This window comes from Equus quagga, chromosome 2 (genome assembly GCF_021613505.1).
Source record: "Equus quagga isolate Etosha38 chromosome 2, UCLA_HA_Equagga_1.0, whole genome shotgun sequence".
In the NCBI taxonomy this organism is placed as follows: Eukaryota; Metazoa; Chordata; class Mammalia; order Perissodactyla; family Equidae; genus Equus; species Equus quagga.
The window spans coordinates 18,451,005-18,468,746 of NC_060268.1; the positions used below are offsets into that span (position 1 = coordinate 18,451,005).

The 17,742-nt window shown below is 36.8% G+C and overlaps 1 protein-coding gene across 1 annotated transcript in view; it reads left to right on the top strand.

Annotated features, from left to right (window-relative positions):
- Positions 1-17,742, top strand: part of PRKD1 (protein kinase D1) — a 288,114-nt gene that overhangs the window by 222,176 nt on the left and 48,196 nt on the right. Inside the window, exons 5-8 of the mRNA XM_046653872.1 lie at positions 12,729-12,939; positions 13,076-13,153; positions 14,961-15,165; positions 16,440-16,563. Of these exons, the coding sequence (XP_046509828.1) occupies positions 12,729-12,939; positions 13,076-13,153; positions 14,961-15,165; positions 16,440-16,563 (618 nt within the window). The remainder of the gene's footprint in view (positions 1-12,728; positions 12,940-13,075; positions 13,154-14,960; positions 15,166-16,439; positions 16,564-17,742) is intronic.

The following is a 17,742-nucleotide window of genomic DNA, read 5'->3' on the forward strand; positions in this document are numbered from 1 at the left end:
AGCCCTCACTCTACGCGCTAGCGTGTAAATTGAAATGCTTGCATAGTGGAACTGGATCCTGATGCCAGGTACCACAGACCCCTGCAAAGTGACATCATCATGCCAGGACACAGGTTTTGGTTGGCATGGTAAGGCATGAGACAAGGACTGCCTGAAGATGAATATAACTTTCTCAAGAAAGGAGCTTTTAATCCTTAATATATTATCACAACCTAATTATTTTGAAAAAGGATGATATGCAGGTAGCTATATCGTGGTCTCAATCCAAGGAGAAATTATATATGGAAAAGACTCAGATTTCCTTCATAAAGGTTTTAATTAAACCCCCCTCTGAAACTGGCCTTTTGTCTGTCTTAAGCTATTACTAACCTGAACACAGAGAAGAGGCGTTGGGTCAAGCATTAAAGCAGAGCATACAACAGTGCTTTTATGATATCTTGTTTTGACCAGTTGACTTGTTAATGTTTAGTTTTCCTTATTTCTGTACCTCTGGCGAATTGAGAGTTGATGTATTGTTATTTTCCCTGGAGAGACTAAATTTCAAATACCATTATTAGTGTCTATTCTAAGATGGTCTTGTGAAAGTAACTCTAACAAAGGAAGCTAATGAAAACACAACCAGAACACGTTCTGGGTTAAATAAAATTGACAAGTCAAGACATCTTGATTTATAAGATGTAAAATAAAGACATCTGCTTCAATAATAGTAAATTCCTGTGTTTGGAAAAATCATCCTAGTTCAAAATATGCCCTACTTAGAAAAGTCCATGGTGAAAGCTAGGTAAATGTAATTTTTGATATTCTTGTGGATTTAAATTTTGTAATTTCCACTGCCTTCCAGACTTAATTTTAAATGTGAATTACTATCTCTCCCTTCAAATTATCCTTTGGGAATAAAGCCAAAGAAGGACTGGAAGCATTTTTCACTTCCTTCTCCTACGTTGCAATCAGGAACAGATTGTGTAAAAGAGGACTGAAGAGGGGTCTGCTTTCTGTGGAAGCTGTATGACTTGAAGGCAGCCGGGCCTCCACAGGAAGGCTCCTGATGGAAATAAGATGCATTTTCTGGATATGCTATTGTTCTTAACCTTGTTTTTATCTAGTTTGTTGAAAAAGTAGCAGACTTTTCTTTTCTCTTTCTAAATGTCTTGGAAGAAAATGCATAAAATTTGACCGATTTTTAGTGATATTTGTGTAAGTTGCAGAATTGTTATAGAAACCTGGTTGTGGCTCCACGTTCGGCAAGTCCTGGTCGATTTACATTTACAGGTTTGTCACTCTAGGATGCAAAAGTGTACAAAATTAGATAGATTCTCTGCCCTCATGGAGCTTGCATAAATGGACAATATGCAAACAAATAAACATATGTCTTTGCAAAAGCTTCCTGGTACTGCATCACAATGATAGATATTAATTTACCTAGTCTCTCCTACTGTTTAGATTGTTACCATTTTTTAATTTTAAACAATGCTGAACTAAACATCCTTGTATGTATTTTGTGCACATTTGTAAAAGTATTAGGAGTTTTCTCAATAAGCATTTGTTGAATGAATTAGTAGGTTATATTCTTAGAAGCCAGATAGACTGAAGAATATGTACTTTTTTTTTGCCAAATAGTTCTTTGGAAAGTTGTAAAAGCTTAAATTTATAACTCTGCTGACTACAGTGTATGAGTTTCCATTTCCTCATACTCTTTGTAACAATAGATTTTATCAATATTTTAAAAGGCTTTTTTCACTAATTTGATTGGTAAAAAAATTTCAGTGCCTAGATATGTATTTCTTTACTGGAGAGGATAAACAGCTTTTCATATGTTTATTGGCCATTTGGATTTCACCTACAGTGAATTTCCTATCTCTGTTTTTATTGAGTTGTTTATTAGTTGCTTAGAATCTTTATATATTATGGCAGTAATCCTTTGTCTATTAGTCTATAATGGAAGTATATTTTTAGTTTTATGTGTGTTTTTGACAATGTCTTTTCCCATACTGGTATTTTAATACAGAGAAAACATTTTCACTCATTCTCTTATGATGTATACATTATTGAAAATAAATCAATGTCGGCAGATTAAACTTAATATTCTTGTCAAATGATTCAGGAGAATGATCTTTTCTTGAGGTAAAGGGGTAGAAGTCAAGGTAGGAAATGAAGCAGAATTTAAAACACTGGTGTCCTTTGCAACCACAGGATACGACTGATGGCACAATTTTTTTAAAAAAATAAGTTAGGGCTTATGGAATTTTTTTTTTAAATTTGAGAACTTTACTGAAGTTATTTTAGATGTTTTTAAATGGTTTTAAGGAAGTGTTTACTGTTATAGCTTTGAAGTTAAGGGACCCTATGGAGAATTTATTTTTGGTAAAATTAAATGCTTTTAGCCTAGTCTTTTTGGTAGTTTTTATCATTCAGACTGCCTTACAGAAAATATTAGGAAATAGGGTGCCGGCTCCGTGGCCGAGTGGTTAAGTTCGCGCGCTCCGCTGCAGCGGCCCAGGGTTCGGATCCTGGGCGCGGACATGGCGCCGCTCGTCAGGCTGCGTTGAGGCGGCATCCCACATTCCCACAGCTAGAAGGACCTGCAGCTAAGATATACAACTATGTGCCAGGGGTATTTGGGGAGATAAAGCAGAAAACAAAAAAAAAAAGATTGGCAACAGTTGTTAGTCCAGGTGCCAATCTTTGGAAAAAAAAAAAAAAGAAAAAGAAAAAGAAAATATTAGGAAATAAATTGCTCATTCCAAAAATTTTCCCTCTGTTTGACTGTTTTCTATCCTTTTTACATCCTTTAGTTTTTATGAAATTTACACAATATATGAGGGTGCATATTTTCTAAATAATTTTCCATAAACTATTATTTTCATAAAGTTTACTGACTCACATTTAACTAAGACAAACATTGTACTAAGAAGAACTCTTGACTGCATACTTTCCTAGAAAATCTCCCCCAAAAATGACTCATTCAGTTACTGTTTTGGTTCATTACAAAAATAATAAATAAAGACAAGAGAATACCAGTAGTGCATTATCTATCTATAAGTGGATATGATCCTGATATACTTTGTAATAGTCAAGGTAGATTCTTTTCAAATGAACAAATAATGGGGAAAAAAAAAAACTTATTTCTAATCCTGAATGAAACTATGATGATGATTCTGGCCAAATGAAAATTTTCCAGGATATTTTCCAAAGTAGCAAAAGTCTATCTAGAAGTAGAGGCTTTAATTATTACTCTTGTGTTCTGGAATTTCAGGAATCCTGGTGATTCATCTGAATTAAAAAGCCATTTTTCCATTTAAATATGCTGACATCCATGTAATACTTTGCCAGATATTGCAAGATTTCTTTTGACGATTGTATAAACTAGTTTTCCAAATTCAAACCTGGGCAGAGTATACTTTCAGTGAGGAAAGACATCCAAGAATTCTTTAACCAGTACTTCTCCACCTCCTGAGAGTCAGAAAAGTATGTGCAGGGGTGGCTTTGTTGGGAAAGAGCCTCCAGTAAAATGAACTGTGAGGCCGACTTTGATGTGCTACTAGTCAGCTGTTATCTGATTTCACTTCACGTGTCTGTCTGACCACATGTACATTATCAGTTCATGCTCTGAACAAAAACTTCCAGATGTGTAATTCCAAATATGAGCAATGAGGAGAGTTCTTCGTGAACTCCAAAGGGGGAGGGGGCCATCATATGCCTCTTGCCCACACTTACAAACATGTAGGTCTTAGGAGCAAATGGATCTTTAGCAAAGGCTCTGAAGGGCCTGTGCCCACCTCAGGAAAGGCCCATGGCTCCCCACAAGCCATCCCTTACAACACAAAACATTGCTCTCTGCTTTAAGACGCAGAACAGCCTTGTTACCTATAATAAATATTTGCTTAGTGGCCATCTGTATCCATCTAATGTCATGCTGGGACTGCCAGATTTAAGTCCCTTCCCCTTCAATTCCTGACCAGTCGTGACTACTGAGCTCCCAGCTACTGAGTACTAGGAAAAACGGTTACTCATGTTCACTTTGAGAACTTGTGTGTCCTCACAAATGTTCCTGCTAGAAAAAAGAAAAAGAAATTTTTGTGTTGAAGAAATAATAATGAGGAGGAGTGAGGGGAGTAGAAGATGGGAATTAGTACTGTAAGTTAGACTTTTAGCAACTTGAGAAATAATTCAGCTTCTAAAATATTTATCTGTGCTTTCAGAAATGTTTAAGGAATATTATTTTACTGGATCCATTAGATATGGCTTTCTGATATTTAGTTCTATTTGATCTTGTAAATTCCTCTCTTCTCAAGAAGAATGAAAGTATTGCCATTTTGATAAGAAACATAGTGAAATGCAAGATAAAACAATGTCCAGAAGTTATGAACACGTATCCCTCTTTCTCCAAATAGCCCAGTTCTTGATGGTGTCTCTTTCTCTGTAGCTGTGCACTGAAAATATCAATGAGTGATGTAATTTGAGTTAGTGCTTTCCCGTATTTTTAAAACTCAAAGCTTCCCCTTTTTTGGTAGGTAAAGGAAAAGGTCTCTTATCTTTTCTCTCTCTCTCTCTTTTAACTGAGTTTCATTGAAATGCAGTCTTTGGCTCTATCTACCATGTCGTTTCAGAAGCCCATGTGCACACATGTACACAGGTAGCACCACGTGTTCCTCATTGACTGGTATAGGCTGGGATTCTATGATGTACTATAAAGTTATCCTCATGGTCCATTGACTGGTATAGGCTGGGATTCTATGATGTACTATAAAGTTATCCTCATGGTCCATTTTGGAAGGGAAAAGCTCTAACCTTTGTAGCCCTGGGCTGTTTTTCTGGTGCTTTCCAGCTTCTCCTCAGTGTCTCCAAGGCAGTAATCAATGGGACCGTCTCTTTCTACATTATTTCATTCAGCTTTCCAGGGAGCTTAGAAACATGGGCCAAGCCCCTGTCAATTCAGTCAGGGTCAAAAACTACGCAAATGTATGTCCCTAAAATCACTATTCTTGATTTTTCCATCTAATCTGTGTATCATCCGGTTCACTTTCTGTGTGTAGGACAAGTCTTAAAGCCCCAAAACAGAAGCTGTTGACATGCACAGTTGTTTTCTTCCTCGGTGGAAATGCTCCTTTTTTATTTTATAAATTTAGAATGCCTGGCATTAAGCTTGCGTTGCCTTCAAGTACAAAGAGAGGTAATCTTACTTATGTCTCCCTTTTCCTCCAAGAACCTACAGATTTGTAGGATGTTGGTAACTGACATTTTGAAAGAACAGTGCATGTTATTTGCAACAATTCTCCAACAGTTCTGGTGCTTTCCCCACAAAGGGTGGATCACTTAAGAAAATAGTAAGGTTCCTTTACTCTTCATTTCTGTTTATTTAAAAAGAGTGAAGCAATATAAAAGTTAATGTAACTTCCAAGACTACTTTAGCAGTCGGCAAATCCAGATCACCTTGTATTTTTAATGAGAGATTATGTATGTTATTACAGTGAAAGCTTTCACAGATTGCTGCAAACATTACAAAATGGATTCTCCACGGTAAAACACAGCATCCATCACCACTAAGCAGGGGGCATACTTTTTTTTTCCTGCCCTGTGGCAACCCTTTTCACAGTTATGAAAAGGTGTTGATTAGCTTTTATTTATGCTATATATTTAAGTACCTAACTGAGGAGCCGAACTCATTTATCTGGCACACTTGGCAGGTAGTTCAAAGAATGTAGATCCAGAATTGTAACACTGAACAATTGCACTGAACAATTAGAAACTCACCAAACACCCTACCCTCTTCTCAGTGAATTACAGGCGTGGAAATATGGGTGTTCCTATGTGAACTCCATTTCCCAGGGTCTTCAGACTTGTCTGTTGCCCCCGAAATGCTCTGTGCTGGAAAATCCCTGACGCCCTGTGTGAGAGGTAATACATTCATCTAAGTGTTGTTAAAAGGAGCAGATTGTTTCTTTTCCTTAGGAAGTGACCAGCCTCAGACTGAGCATTCACTGGGATGTTTTACTAGCAGCGACTATGGGTGCGGTTAAACAATCATTTCCAAGTGGGATAAACAGATTTCTGAGTATAAAAATGAAATCTCTAGGCAGTCTGAAGATTGGGAGGACTGAATAGTCCTACACAAAATTCTAACTGCAAATAATGCTCAACGTAGTCATTATGGGGCAAGACTCACGTCAGGGTCCACACCAAATGCCTCTTCTTCAGGAAACCCCTTTTCTGAATGACCCCTTTGCCTCCGTCATGGATGTGGTTTATCTTTTCTTTGAACCTATATGGGCACTTCTTCTGTGTGAGGCAGTGTTCCTGAAGTTGGTGATACAGTGACAAACGAAATAGTCAAGATCCTCTCCTCAAGGAACTTATATTCTATTGAAGGGAGACAGTAAAAAACCAATAAGCAAATAGGTAAATAAGACAGTTGCAGGCTGCAGTAGTGGCTCTGAAGGAGAGAGGACAATGTACCCGAGAGTAACAGAGTGTAGACAGGGAGTGTGCAATAAGTTTGGTGGTCTGGAGGCCTCTTCGCAGTGACCTGTGAACTGAAATCTGAAGACTAGGGCAGAACCATGCAGAAAGAAGGGAAGAGCACATATTGTTATTGTTGATAGTAGCAGTTATGTTGTGTTCAGAGTCCTACTGGATAGGAAACTCATTGGGCACAGAGACCGTTGTATGTCCCGCAGCATCTGAATTAAGCTTTCAGGTAGGGTATGCTCCAGGAAACACTTGGTAAATTAGATAAATCATCTTGATGGCCATAGGAGAGAACTATCATAAGATGCTATTCTGCAGTGTTCTTTGAATGAGAGTCCAAAATGCTAGATTTTGAAACTTCTGGAATAAAGGATTAATGTTTCATTAGATCTGTTGTCACACAGTTGTGCTAGTGTCTTGTAAGTGTAACAGCACCTAAACAGGAAAGTAGGCAGCCAACTGAGTGATGCTTATACAATAGGAGCTGTTTATTCAGCTAGTCATTATATTCTAGAAAACATGCATGACTCAGACACTCTGAGCACAGACAGCTGGTTGAAAGTCTCTTCTGTAGGTCAGGTTTAAGGGGTTTCACATTGCATTTTGGCATGTAGAACATACTGTTACTTAATTATTCTCACTGTCTCCTGTGGACTCTTCCTTCATGACTTAAATGAGGGGAAGAAAATACTTTCTATTTTTATATTAGCATAAAACCAGGGAAGGTGAGAGCTGGGAGGGACTAAGAAGAGAGGAATCATTGTTATCATCTGGAGCAAGACTACCTGAGTTCGTAGTTCTGCTGCTTACAAGCTGTGTGATCTTGGGCAAAAGATTCAACCTCCCTGTGATTCAGTTTCCTTATCTTTAAAATAAGGATCATAACACTAGTGATCATCAGGTTGAATTAATGCATGTAAAGTTCTGTGAAAAGAGTTTGGTACATATAAAGGTTATAAAAAGTGTTTTACATCATTAGCTAGTTAAAAGGTCGCAGACTCCCCATGGACCTGATTTATTCCGTCTATCAGTTGACTTGCACACTGTTTCCAGTTTTTTTCAGAGTTGACAACGTTGAGAAATAGAATTATTTTATAAAACAGCTAGATTTTCTGCTTCTTTTGAAAAACTAAGAAGTCTGGCAACACTGGCTGCCATTGGCATGGCAGCTATTAGCAGTATTTGAGCCGTGGCCATCCCTTTTATAGAGTCTATCCTCTGCAATTGACTATAGTCTCCACCATTCTTTGTTGCATCCCTCACATGAGGGGCTGCCCATTAATATTAACAGCCTACAGGTATTGAGCTTGCTACCCCCACCTTCTAGAGCAGAAGAGTTCTGCACAGATCTTGCATTCGTGTTGGATATGCCAAGTAGGGGTGAGGAGCAGGCAGACAAATATCTATGCAGAGCAGTTTCAGTGAAAAACATTCCTTAGCCAATCATACTCTCTTAATATTGAAATCCTATAAAGCAAATGTGTCAAAGTTACAGTCCATGTAATACAAACTTTAAAAAAGGCTTATATCACAGCCTGTAGTTTGAATATCTCTATTGGAGTGTCTCATCCATTATTCCCAGGCATTTACTTCTTGAAAACATTCATTCTCTTCAGTTCAAGCAACGCTTATTGTTTATCATGCACCCGGCACTTCCTCTGTTAACAGAGGACGAGTGTGGTTAAATCATTAGACAATAAGCTCCTAAGGAAGGGACAGTGTCTTAACCACACTTGTCCTCTGGGACAAAGAGAAAGAGAAAAGTAGAGAAGACTTGAACATACATGTTGGCATCTCTTTTCTCTTTCTCTTTAACTTAAGGAGCATTTATGTCACCCAAAATCCACTCCCAATATGGGACTGTGAAATGAATTTTAGTTAATAAACATAAATATTTTTATACTGCAGAAGTTTTTATTTGAGCCATAAATTTTGTACAGTGACTTTTCTCTCTCAGGAAATCCTTTCTTTGATTTTTGCATAAATGACAACAAGCAAACCACAAGTAAAGTCAACTTTTCCCCCTCTGTCTTGTAGCTTTACTAATGAAGAGAATTCGTTTTGAACTTGAGGGTGGAATATACCTTGTTGGGAAATTGTTTCAGAGTCCTGTTGAATGTTTAAAGACATGCTGGCAGTTGGAGTTTCCATAATGTAATCTAAGCAGTCATTTCCTGGGAAGGTTCCAGACTTGCTGAGTCATTAATTTAGCATACCAGGTTAAAAAGCAGAGTAAGTAGGTGTTCAGTGCATATAATTTTAACTTTGGCAGTAATTTCAAATGAGACATTATTAGCATAAGGATGCTTCAGAAAACCGTGGACTTTAAAAATATTTTAATCTCTATAATCTTTATTTTCTTTAAACTCTAATCCTGGCTTTCAATTGCAGCTTTCATCATTTTTCTCTTCTCATATTGTCTCCCATCCATGAGGTGGTTCCTCTTATGCTGAGAACAGAAAAGAGACCTTTATACTTTATCATCTATAATTTATCAAATTGAATCCTTTACGTAATCCATCCCAATACCATATATTATAGTGATGTCTTCTCACAAAAGTTCCACACCTGTAATTTGATCCAAACTCCCCCACACAGGAAAAAAAATCAATTCATAGGCCCAATGGCTAATGTAAAAATGTAAATTTTTAGATGCACATTCTCCTGCATATGCTTACCATAATTATAGAGAAGGGAATTTTAAATCTGTTCTGAGAGTTTTGAGCCAGTCTTTGGTCTGAACATAATAATGAAGAAGAATGAAACAAAATGTAGCTGTTCTCTTTCCAAAGCATTTCAACTCTCCTCCCTATTCCCGTAAAAGACAATCATGCCTCAGACGGGCCAAGTTCACCAAATGCACGGTGCCAAACTGTAGCTGCAAGTAATGGTGGAAGTTAGTTAACTTAGTAAACCTGGTAAAACCTTCACTAGTGTTGATGGGTAAGGAAGGATTTTTCTCTTTACTAGAGCTAACTTTTAAAAAAGATCTTATTTAAAGCTCTAAAATACTGTACACATTATAATTAAATATACAACTAAGTAAAAAAATGAAATGGAGTAAGTTTATGAGGAAACAAAGCAATCATGTGTCTCTTTACTTTGAACAATAATGCATTACATGCCAGAAGGACTGATTACTTAAGCTGACGTTACCCTTTGAATCACTAAGTCTGGTTTCATGTCGAAGTTATCTTAAAATCCAGGCTACTTGGATTTAGATCAATGAGATATTTTATCTTCTATTTCCTTTAAAATTACCAATTTCTGAATTTTTGCCTGCTCTGTAACTTGATACATCAAACAAAAAATACTGTAATTACAGCTTTCTGGTGTACTTACCTTCAAACAAAACTTCACATAATAATTGAAATTACATATTTTTTTCCTTAAAATAGGAACCGAATATTAATTATTAATGAAAAATATATCACTGATTCTGAAAATCCTTAGAAGTGTTTGGTTTGCATTCACATCATTAGAAATGCTTTTAAATGGATGATTTGGCAGGATTACAGAAATGGGGGTTCTTAAACATTTATGTCAACAATGATATATATGTATATTATAAACAAATGTATGTACAGGGCAATGGCCGTATTTCAATATTTCATAGGCTCTTGTTTTTCTGTTTGTTTTATAATCTGTTATATATCAGTGAAGGCCTTGTTTCACATTTGGATTGAAGAATGGATGAATATCTTGTAAGCATTTACAGAGTCATCAGATAGTGACCCAGTCTTCCCTTTTCTGTTAGATTCTTAGATTTGCCCCATGGTGGGGAAAAGTACATGCAAATGAATGTGTGCACACTCCCACGGAATATAATTCTGAAAACAAAGCTTCAGAAGGCTTCTCCACTCTCCCTTTCCCAAAGTGCTTGTAATTTAGTAAAGTTAGACAACTCAATCTCTTTCCAACAGTCGATCTGTTCCCATAGGAAAGGTGCTGCGCATGCACCCCATCTCAAGGTTTTAAAGCTTTGCTTTTTCATTTAGAAATATAAGCCACATTGAAAATGATTAATTATACTTGGAACTATAAGAAAAGGTAAAGATATGCATGTCTAGCCGTGTTGCTAGCTGATTTTAATTTTAAAATGTCGTGAATGGCGGGAGGCCACTCTTTATTAATGCTGTTAAAATCTTAAATTGTTATTAAATCTTAAATGCTATTAAAGTCTTAATTTCTGACACTATAAATTATGCAGTTTGTGAGTTGTTATTCTGTGCCAAGGACACATATGGCTGTGTGAATCTCATCATTGCCTGAGTGTGTGTTTAGTGCAGTCTCCGGGCCACAAAGTATTTATTTTCCCTAAACACATGTAATGTTTTAAAATTCCTTATGTAATCCTACCTTGAAGGTAATAAATGAAATGACTTCTCAAGGATAATTCTAGTTCTTGTAGTTATGGCAGTGTTTATGTGAATGTTACCATATTGGATGAAAAGAAAACATTCAGTTTATCACACTGCATCTCTCTCTTCTAAGGGAATTTGCCCCTTGGTAGAGTGAATAGTCATATGTCAAACTGGCTCTGATAATACAGTCCTGAATTAGGTATCTTAAATTAAGGAAAATAACTAAAGAGTGATTTGGTCAACTTTTCATATAATTTTCCAAATCTGAGAACATTTTAAGTCTGCTAAGAAAGTGCGACATCAGGTCAGTTTTTATCCTGAGTGTTGAAACTTTCCAACTATGGAAAAATATCACTTTTAATTTTAGTCTGTGCTTAAAACTGGCCGGTTGGCTACAGTTACTCAAGAAGAACACATAAAACAGGGACCTGACTCTGTGGATTTGATTATTTTTCAATTCCATTGAAGATATTTATTCAATATATTTATGGTTCTGGTTTGGCAAAGCTTTGGCCTGTCTTTGAAAGCTCGCTAGATGTCTCTGCAAGAGTTGAGCCTTTCCAGAGTAATTGTGCTTTATAGTTTTCTTTTATGGAATTCTAATTTTAAATCTAACTGCAGACATAATATCCCTAGGTAGAACCTCATCTCAAATTTCTTTTTATTGCAACTAGTGAATCTGCGAATCAAAATTTCTCCATTTGACAATAAGTGGTATAACCTTTTGGTGCAGATAGACATTGAAATGAGTGGAAATTGTATATAAATAGGATTTATTTTTCATCTCATCAGTAATTATTCCAAATTAGAAATTACTGAGTGAGTTGATAATACAGGGATTCTGGAGGTGAACAAATGTGGAGTCATGTTTTGCCTTCACTATTTACTAGCATTTGACCCAGAAGAATGTATTTAAACTTTATGAGCTTACACGCTCAACTGTAGATAACAAGGCCTATGTTATAAGGCACCTAACACGATGATTACTAAGAGTAGGAACTTAAAAAATGAGATAATCATAAAAACTATGAAAAACTAATTCAGCTTGTCTTTTATTCTCATGATCCCAAAGTACATTTTTTCTGATGTTTCCCAAGTGTGTTTCCATGATATCAAGAGATACCATGAAATTGTCCATAAATGTTGAAAACACAGTTAACTTTAATTAATTTAATTTTTTTAAATCTATGGACTAGGCCGATTCAATAATTCCAAAATGAGAAACAAGAAGGCACAGAGGTATACTTACAACCAAAACCCCAATATTTGTGCGTGCTGTATAGTCCATTAGTCACTATGTTTTTAAGTTATAAAAATGATAGTATAATTTTAACCCTTTACTTTTATATGGTTGAAGAATAAGTTTAAATCATTGTTTTTTCTTTGAAGGAATCCAAAGAAACTCTAGGCACCTTTCAGATGAAGTGCCACGTAGGGCAGACTGGGGGATTACTTTTCATTTTCTGTCTTCCTGAGCCGTGGGCATTTTCTAACCATGTGCTTGTCATACTTTAGAAGATGTCAATGAAGTAATATGTGCGATGAGATTAAGAATCCTTTTTTTGTTTATTTTCAACTTTATATTTCTGTATTAAAACCAATTAAATTACTTTTTAAAAGCCAAAAATATTTGAAAGTCCTAGAAACAAGGTTGAAAAATTCTGATCTCCAAGTCTCTTCTTTGTAGACTATAAAAAGAAGGTAACTCAAATAAGAAATTGAAGGGGAATAAATTACTTTAATGAACAGAAATATAGTTTTAGTTTATTTCTCTCGTATTCTTAAGGATCAAACCACTACATACAATGTTAAAACAAAATGTGATTTCAAGATGCATAAATAGATAAATCAAGGAGTCTCTTACATCTTATTGTCCTTTATTATTTTTCAAACATCCAGCAAAAGTCACCATCGGAGTCATTCATTGGTCGAGAGAAGAGGTCGAATTCTCAGTCCTACATTGGACGGCCAATTCAGCTCGACAAGATTTTGATGTCTAAAGTGAAAGTGCCGCACACGTTTGTCATCCACTCCTACACCCGGCCCACGGTGTGCCAGTACTGCAAGAAGCTTCTCAAGGGGCTTTTTAGGCAGGGCCTGCAGTGCAAAGGTAAGGATCATCTCGCCACCAGCCAAAGTCGGATCCTTAAACTAATCCTCATCCATTTGAAATGACTGTGTTTTTTGTTTTAAAACTTCTCTTTCTGATGAATACTCGGATTTTCTTTTAAAATCATTGTGATTAGATTGCAGATTCAACTGTCATAAACGCTGTGCCCCGAAAGTACCCAACAACTGCCTGGGCGAAGTGACCATTAATGGAGGTGGGTAACGCTCAGCAGGCACGGCCCTGCTTCTTCCCTGGTGGAGAGTGTGTCCGTTATGACTGAGCAGGATTTTTCACTTTTATTGTTTTCTGTTCAGATACTTGTGACTCAGCCCGGAGTAAATTATGGCCTTAGTTTGTTCCACTTTACTGTGGAAAAGCTCCCATTCCAGCTCAACGAGTTTTGATAAAAACCAGAGACTTGTTCAGTTTCTACATGGTGAACAGCTACTACTGAGATCTTGGATGTCCAGAATTTCTTCCCTAGCTCTCTTATATTACATGCCTCTCCTAGTTTGTTCAGAAATGCGGAAATTGTTGGCTTGCCTACAAGTTACAGCTCTGTCTCTTTTCCTCCATCCTCATTCCAAGCAGTGAGACAGAAGTTAACTTTTCTTCCCTGTCTGTGACAGAATGGAAGAACCACAGAGGAATAATCACCTGCTTCCTTCCTCCTTCTAGTTACTTCCATTATGGATGTGCTCATTAACCTGCATCTTTAATAATAATAAAAGGAACTTTAATTTAGCCAATTAAAAATACATATCATTTTCTGTATTTGGGAATATTCCTTTGGGAAAACTCTTAGCTGCATAAAAAGATTCCTAAGAAAAATGTCATGTCCTAAAGGGACAGCTTACATTTTCTTCCCAAGTAGTATTTCTAATGGATTCTTAGGAAAATATTTGACTTACTATCCCAGGCTAACCTTCTCCATAGACAGTGAAGTGCTTTATATCTTCAGTCTGATATCCCTCTGGAAAGAAAAATGGAGATAGAATACCAGAGAAATAAGCTAAGTATTTTCATTACTAAAACATGGAAGAACAAGTGATTATCTTCACTCTAGATCTTTCTTCTCTAGAAGAAATATATACCTAGAAGAAGAAGATGATGATGATGAAGGGAGGTCTCTCCAGGAAAACATTCCCATACTAGTTTCTGCCTTGGTGATTCATGAATTAGCTGCCAAAATGGAAAGCTTGGCAATCTTCCCACTTTCTGTGGCGTGTGGTATTGACTTTGTTCAGGTCCAGGAAATGTCTTGATAACTAGAACTAAAGGGAAACAGTGAAGTTTTTGATATTCTTGATTACTTTGAAATTGCATTTCCCCATGCAGTTAGAAAATTTTGGTAAAATGTGAATTTTTCAAGCTTGTCAGGCTAGGGTCTCTGATCAATCAATTTTCTAATTTTAAAATAAGTTCTTCACATTAGTCATTATAATTTGCTGCATTACCATAAACTACATAATGACAGAATTCAAAATTACGTCAAATATCAAATATCTTAGGTATTTAAAAGCTGCTGCTTCTGTGACCCATTTTGATATTGGAATCCATGATTTAAGAAGTCACTGGAATCACAAGAATCAATGACCCTGAGTCTTCTTGCCTGTGAAGGTTTTCCCTCATCCTCCCATGTATTTCTTTTTCCCACCAGGGCTGCATTACTGAAATATGATTGGTTTCTTCTTGACTTGTATCTGATAGCACTTTGTGACACTTTGCTTGTGTCCCGCCATGGCTTCCTTCTAGGGCTCTCCATGACTTTTCATGTTTTTAGACTTAGGAACTTAGGGTCATGACAAGCATCTGCTTGTAAAATTATATATTCATCCTTTCACAAATTCAGATACTTATGTACTAAAATAAAGAAGGAAAGTGAAAGAAAAGATAAAGTTATCTCATAACTGTATATTTTAGGGCTTCCAATTGATTTGTTTTAGGATTGGCTAACTTTCTCTTAAGTCGTGGCTCCAGGATTCCAGGCTTATCTTCATGGGTGCAAAACAATTTTTTAGATTTGCTTAGCCCTGGGGCAGAGTCTGACGTGGTCATGGAAGAAGGGAGTGATGACAATGACAGTGAGAGGAACAGCGGGCTCATGGATGACATGGAAGAGGCAATGGTCCAAGATGCTGAGATGGTGATGGCAGAGTGCCAGAACGACAGTGGGGAAATGCAGGACCCAGACCCAGACCACGAGGACTCCAACAGAACCATCAGGTGAGGGCTGCACTCCCAGCCTTGGTCCAACAATGGAACTCCAAGGGGTATTACTTTTTAAAGCTTTTGATATTTTAATGTATCATAAAAGTATGTGTATTATAAAAGTGTAATATATTATTAAAGTGTGTGTTTAATTTGTTGATGAATGAGCTGGATACTGTCGAGGAGTGGCGTGCCTTTGGAGTTAGGAGGTCTGGATTCAGAAGTACGTGAAATTTTATGTTTGTGATCTAATTATTGATTCTTTTTGATTACGGGATGATCCTAATTTTTGATATCAGAGGTCAGCACACTATGGCCAAATCAGGCTGCTGCCTGTTTTGTAATAAAGTTTTTTGGGGGATCATAGCCATGCCCATTCATACTGTCCACAGCTGCTTTTGCACTGCAGTGGCAAAGTTAAGTATTCTGCAAAGCCCAAATTATTTTTTACCTGGCCCTTTACAGAAAAAGTTTCCCAATTATTTTGTTATATTATAAAGTGTATTCTGATTTATATTATAAAGTGTATTCAAACTTTTGTGTCTGTTTTACAAATGCCATATTCATTGACAAACTGAAATTGTTCACAAGAATACAGCAATAAAATAATTGGATTTTTTTCCATTTAGTGGTGTAAGAGACATTTTTTAAATACTGGAAAATATTAGTCTTATGACCCAACTGTCTTTTGAAGATGTACATTTCTTTGCTATCAAAGTGTGAGGGGGCGGGAGAGTGTGCTTGCATATATGGATGTGGGGGAGGGGAAGAAGAGAGGAAGAGAGAGACAGGAAAGAAAGAGGAAGAAAGAGATGAAGGATCGACAGAATTCCATGAGCAGATTCTAATTTTTATGAAATTATCCAGAGAGAGACTCAAATTAATCTTAAATGTTATCTACTATCTATAAATGATGAATATTTTGCCTGTAATATATAATAAGTAAGTAAATAAGCTTTCATGTGTGATTCTGAATATGTGGCCTCCGTACCCTAAGACAATAATCTATCTGATGTTTACCCAAAAACGGAACACTATATAGTTCAACATGAAAACTAAGGTGCTTATTATCCTGCCTCAGGCTTTTTAAAGTGTATCTATAAAGTGCCTATCACTCTTCAGAGAAATCTAGATTCTGAACCATGGTACTCTGACAATACACTTCACTAAAAATGGGATGTGAATTCTTTTTGACTTTCACTTTGAAATAGCTGAAGTAAAATTTTATGCAAGAAAGGACGATCTATGTCTAAAAACAATCTTTTCCTGTAATATTTTGACTTTTCAAGTCCCTCAACAAGCAACAATATCCCGCTCATGAGAGTAGTGCAGTCTGTCAAACACACGAAGAGGAAAAGCAGCACGGTGATGAAGGAGGGATGGATGGTGCACTACACCAGCAAGGACACGCTGGTAAGCCCCACGGCAAGCAGCTTTCTCTTGTCTTGCTAGCTTTAATTAGAGGAGTTGCTAATACCCTGGGAGGACCGTGGGATGTCTGAGTTACCAGGAGCAAACGTCAGCACAGACTCGGCCTAGTGAATCAGGTGGGGCTCATTAGCGGACTCTGGGTGTAGGAGGTAGTTGAGCAAGCCACTGAGTTCAAAGAAAACATAGACAGCAATCTCAGGGAACAAAACCATTGACCTCTACTGCTTGAGATGATCCCCAAACAACTTGAATGTCTGTCATTTTATAGCCATCAAAAAAATAACAGTGTGGCTTTCAGAATGCTCCTCCGTGGTTCAGAATTTTTGTAAAAAACACTGCATTTTAGGGAGAAAAAAAACAATGACAGCTATTATATACTTCTTAAATCTCTAATTAAATGTTCACTTAAAAACTGACCTATTCAGGAAAACAGTAATCCTGTACTTTATTAGATAAAAGACAGCACATTTTAATTCTTTAATATAATCTGAGTTGTTCGCTACCCCAGGTTTTCCTAATAGTTGATGAATGAGGTTGTGCATAAGAGAGAAAAGATTTGATTTATGTTCCCATTAAACCAATTGACATTTGGTGATAAGCTTCTTTCTCAGTTACTGGTGGTATTTTCCTCATCACCTCCTATCTATCGGATCTCCATCATTTCTTTAGATAAACAGACACCTGTAACCTAATTGCTTTGTCGATAATCTCAATCATCTCTGTTGGAGAGAGATTTACATGATTTACTGCAGGACTCAATTGAATGTCATATAGTTCTTCCCAGACATGGCGTAAAATATTTAAAGCATATTTAGTGTATTTTACTGGTCTAAGATTGGTTATGCAAGGGACCGAGCATAATGTTAGGGCTCTTTGGTCTAAAAAGATGAAAACACAGACACGCACACACACACATACCCGAAAACCATGGGACATATACCTAGAGTGAACAAGGACCTGATCACCAAATCATGGAAGTTTCGATCTGTAGTGAGCTTAAGAGGTCAAGTTATTTGAAGCATTCCCCTGACTTTGTTAAGTTGATGCCGTGGAGTCAAACATGCCATCCAACAAAATATTCTTTATAAGTTCTGCTATAACATTCAGAATTCTTTCATCTCTAATGGAAGCCAGAATACCTGGCTGGATCAGCATTCCTTA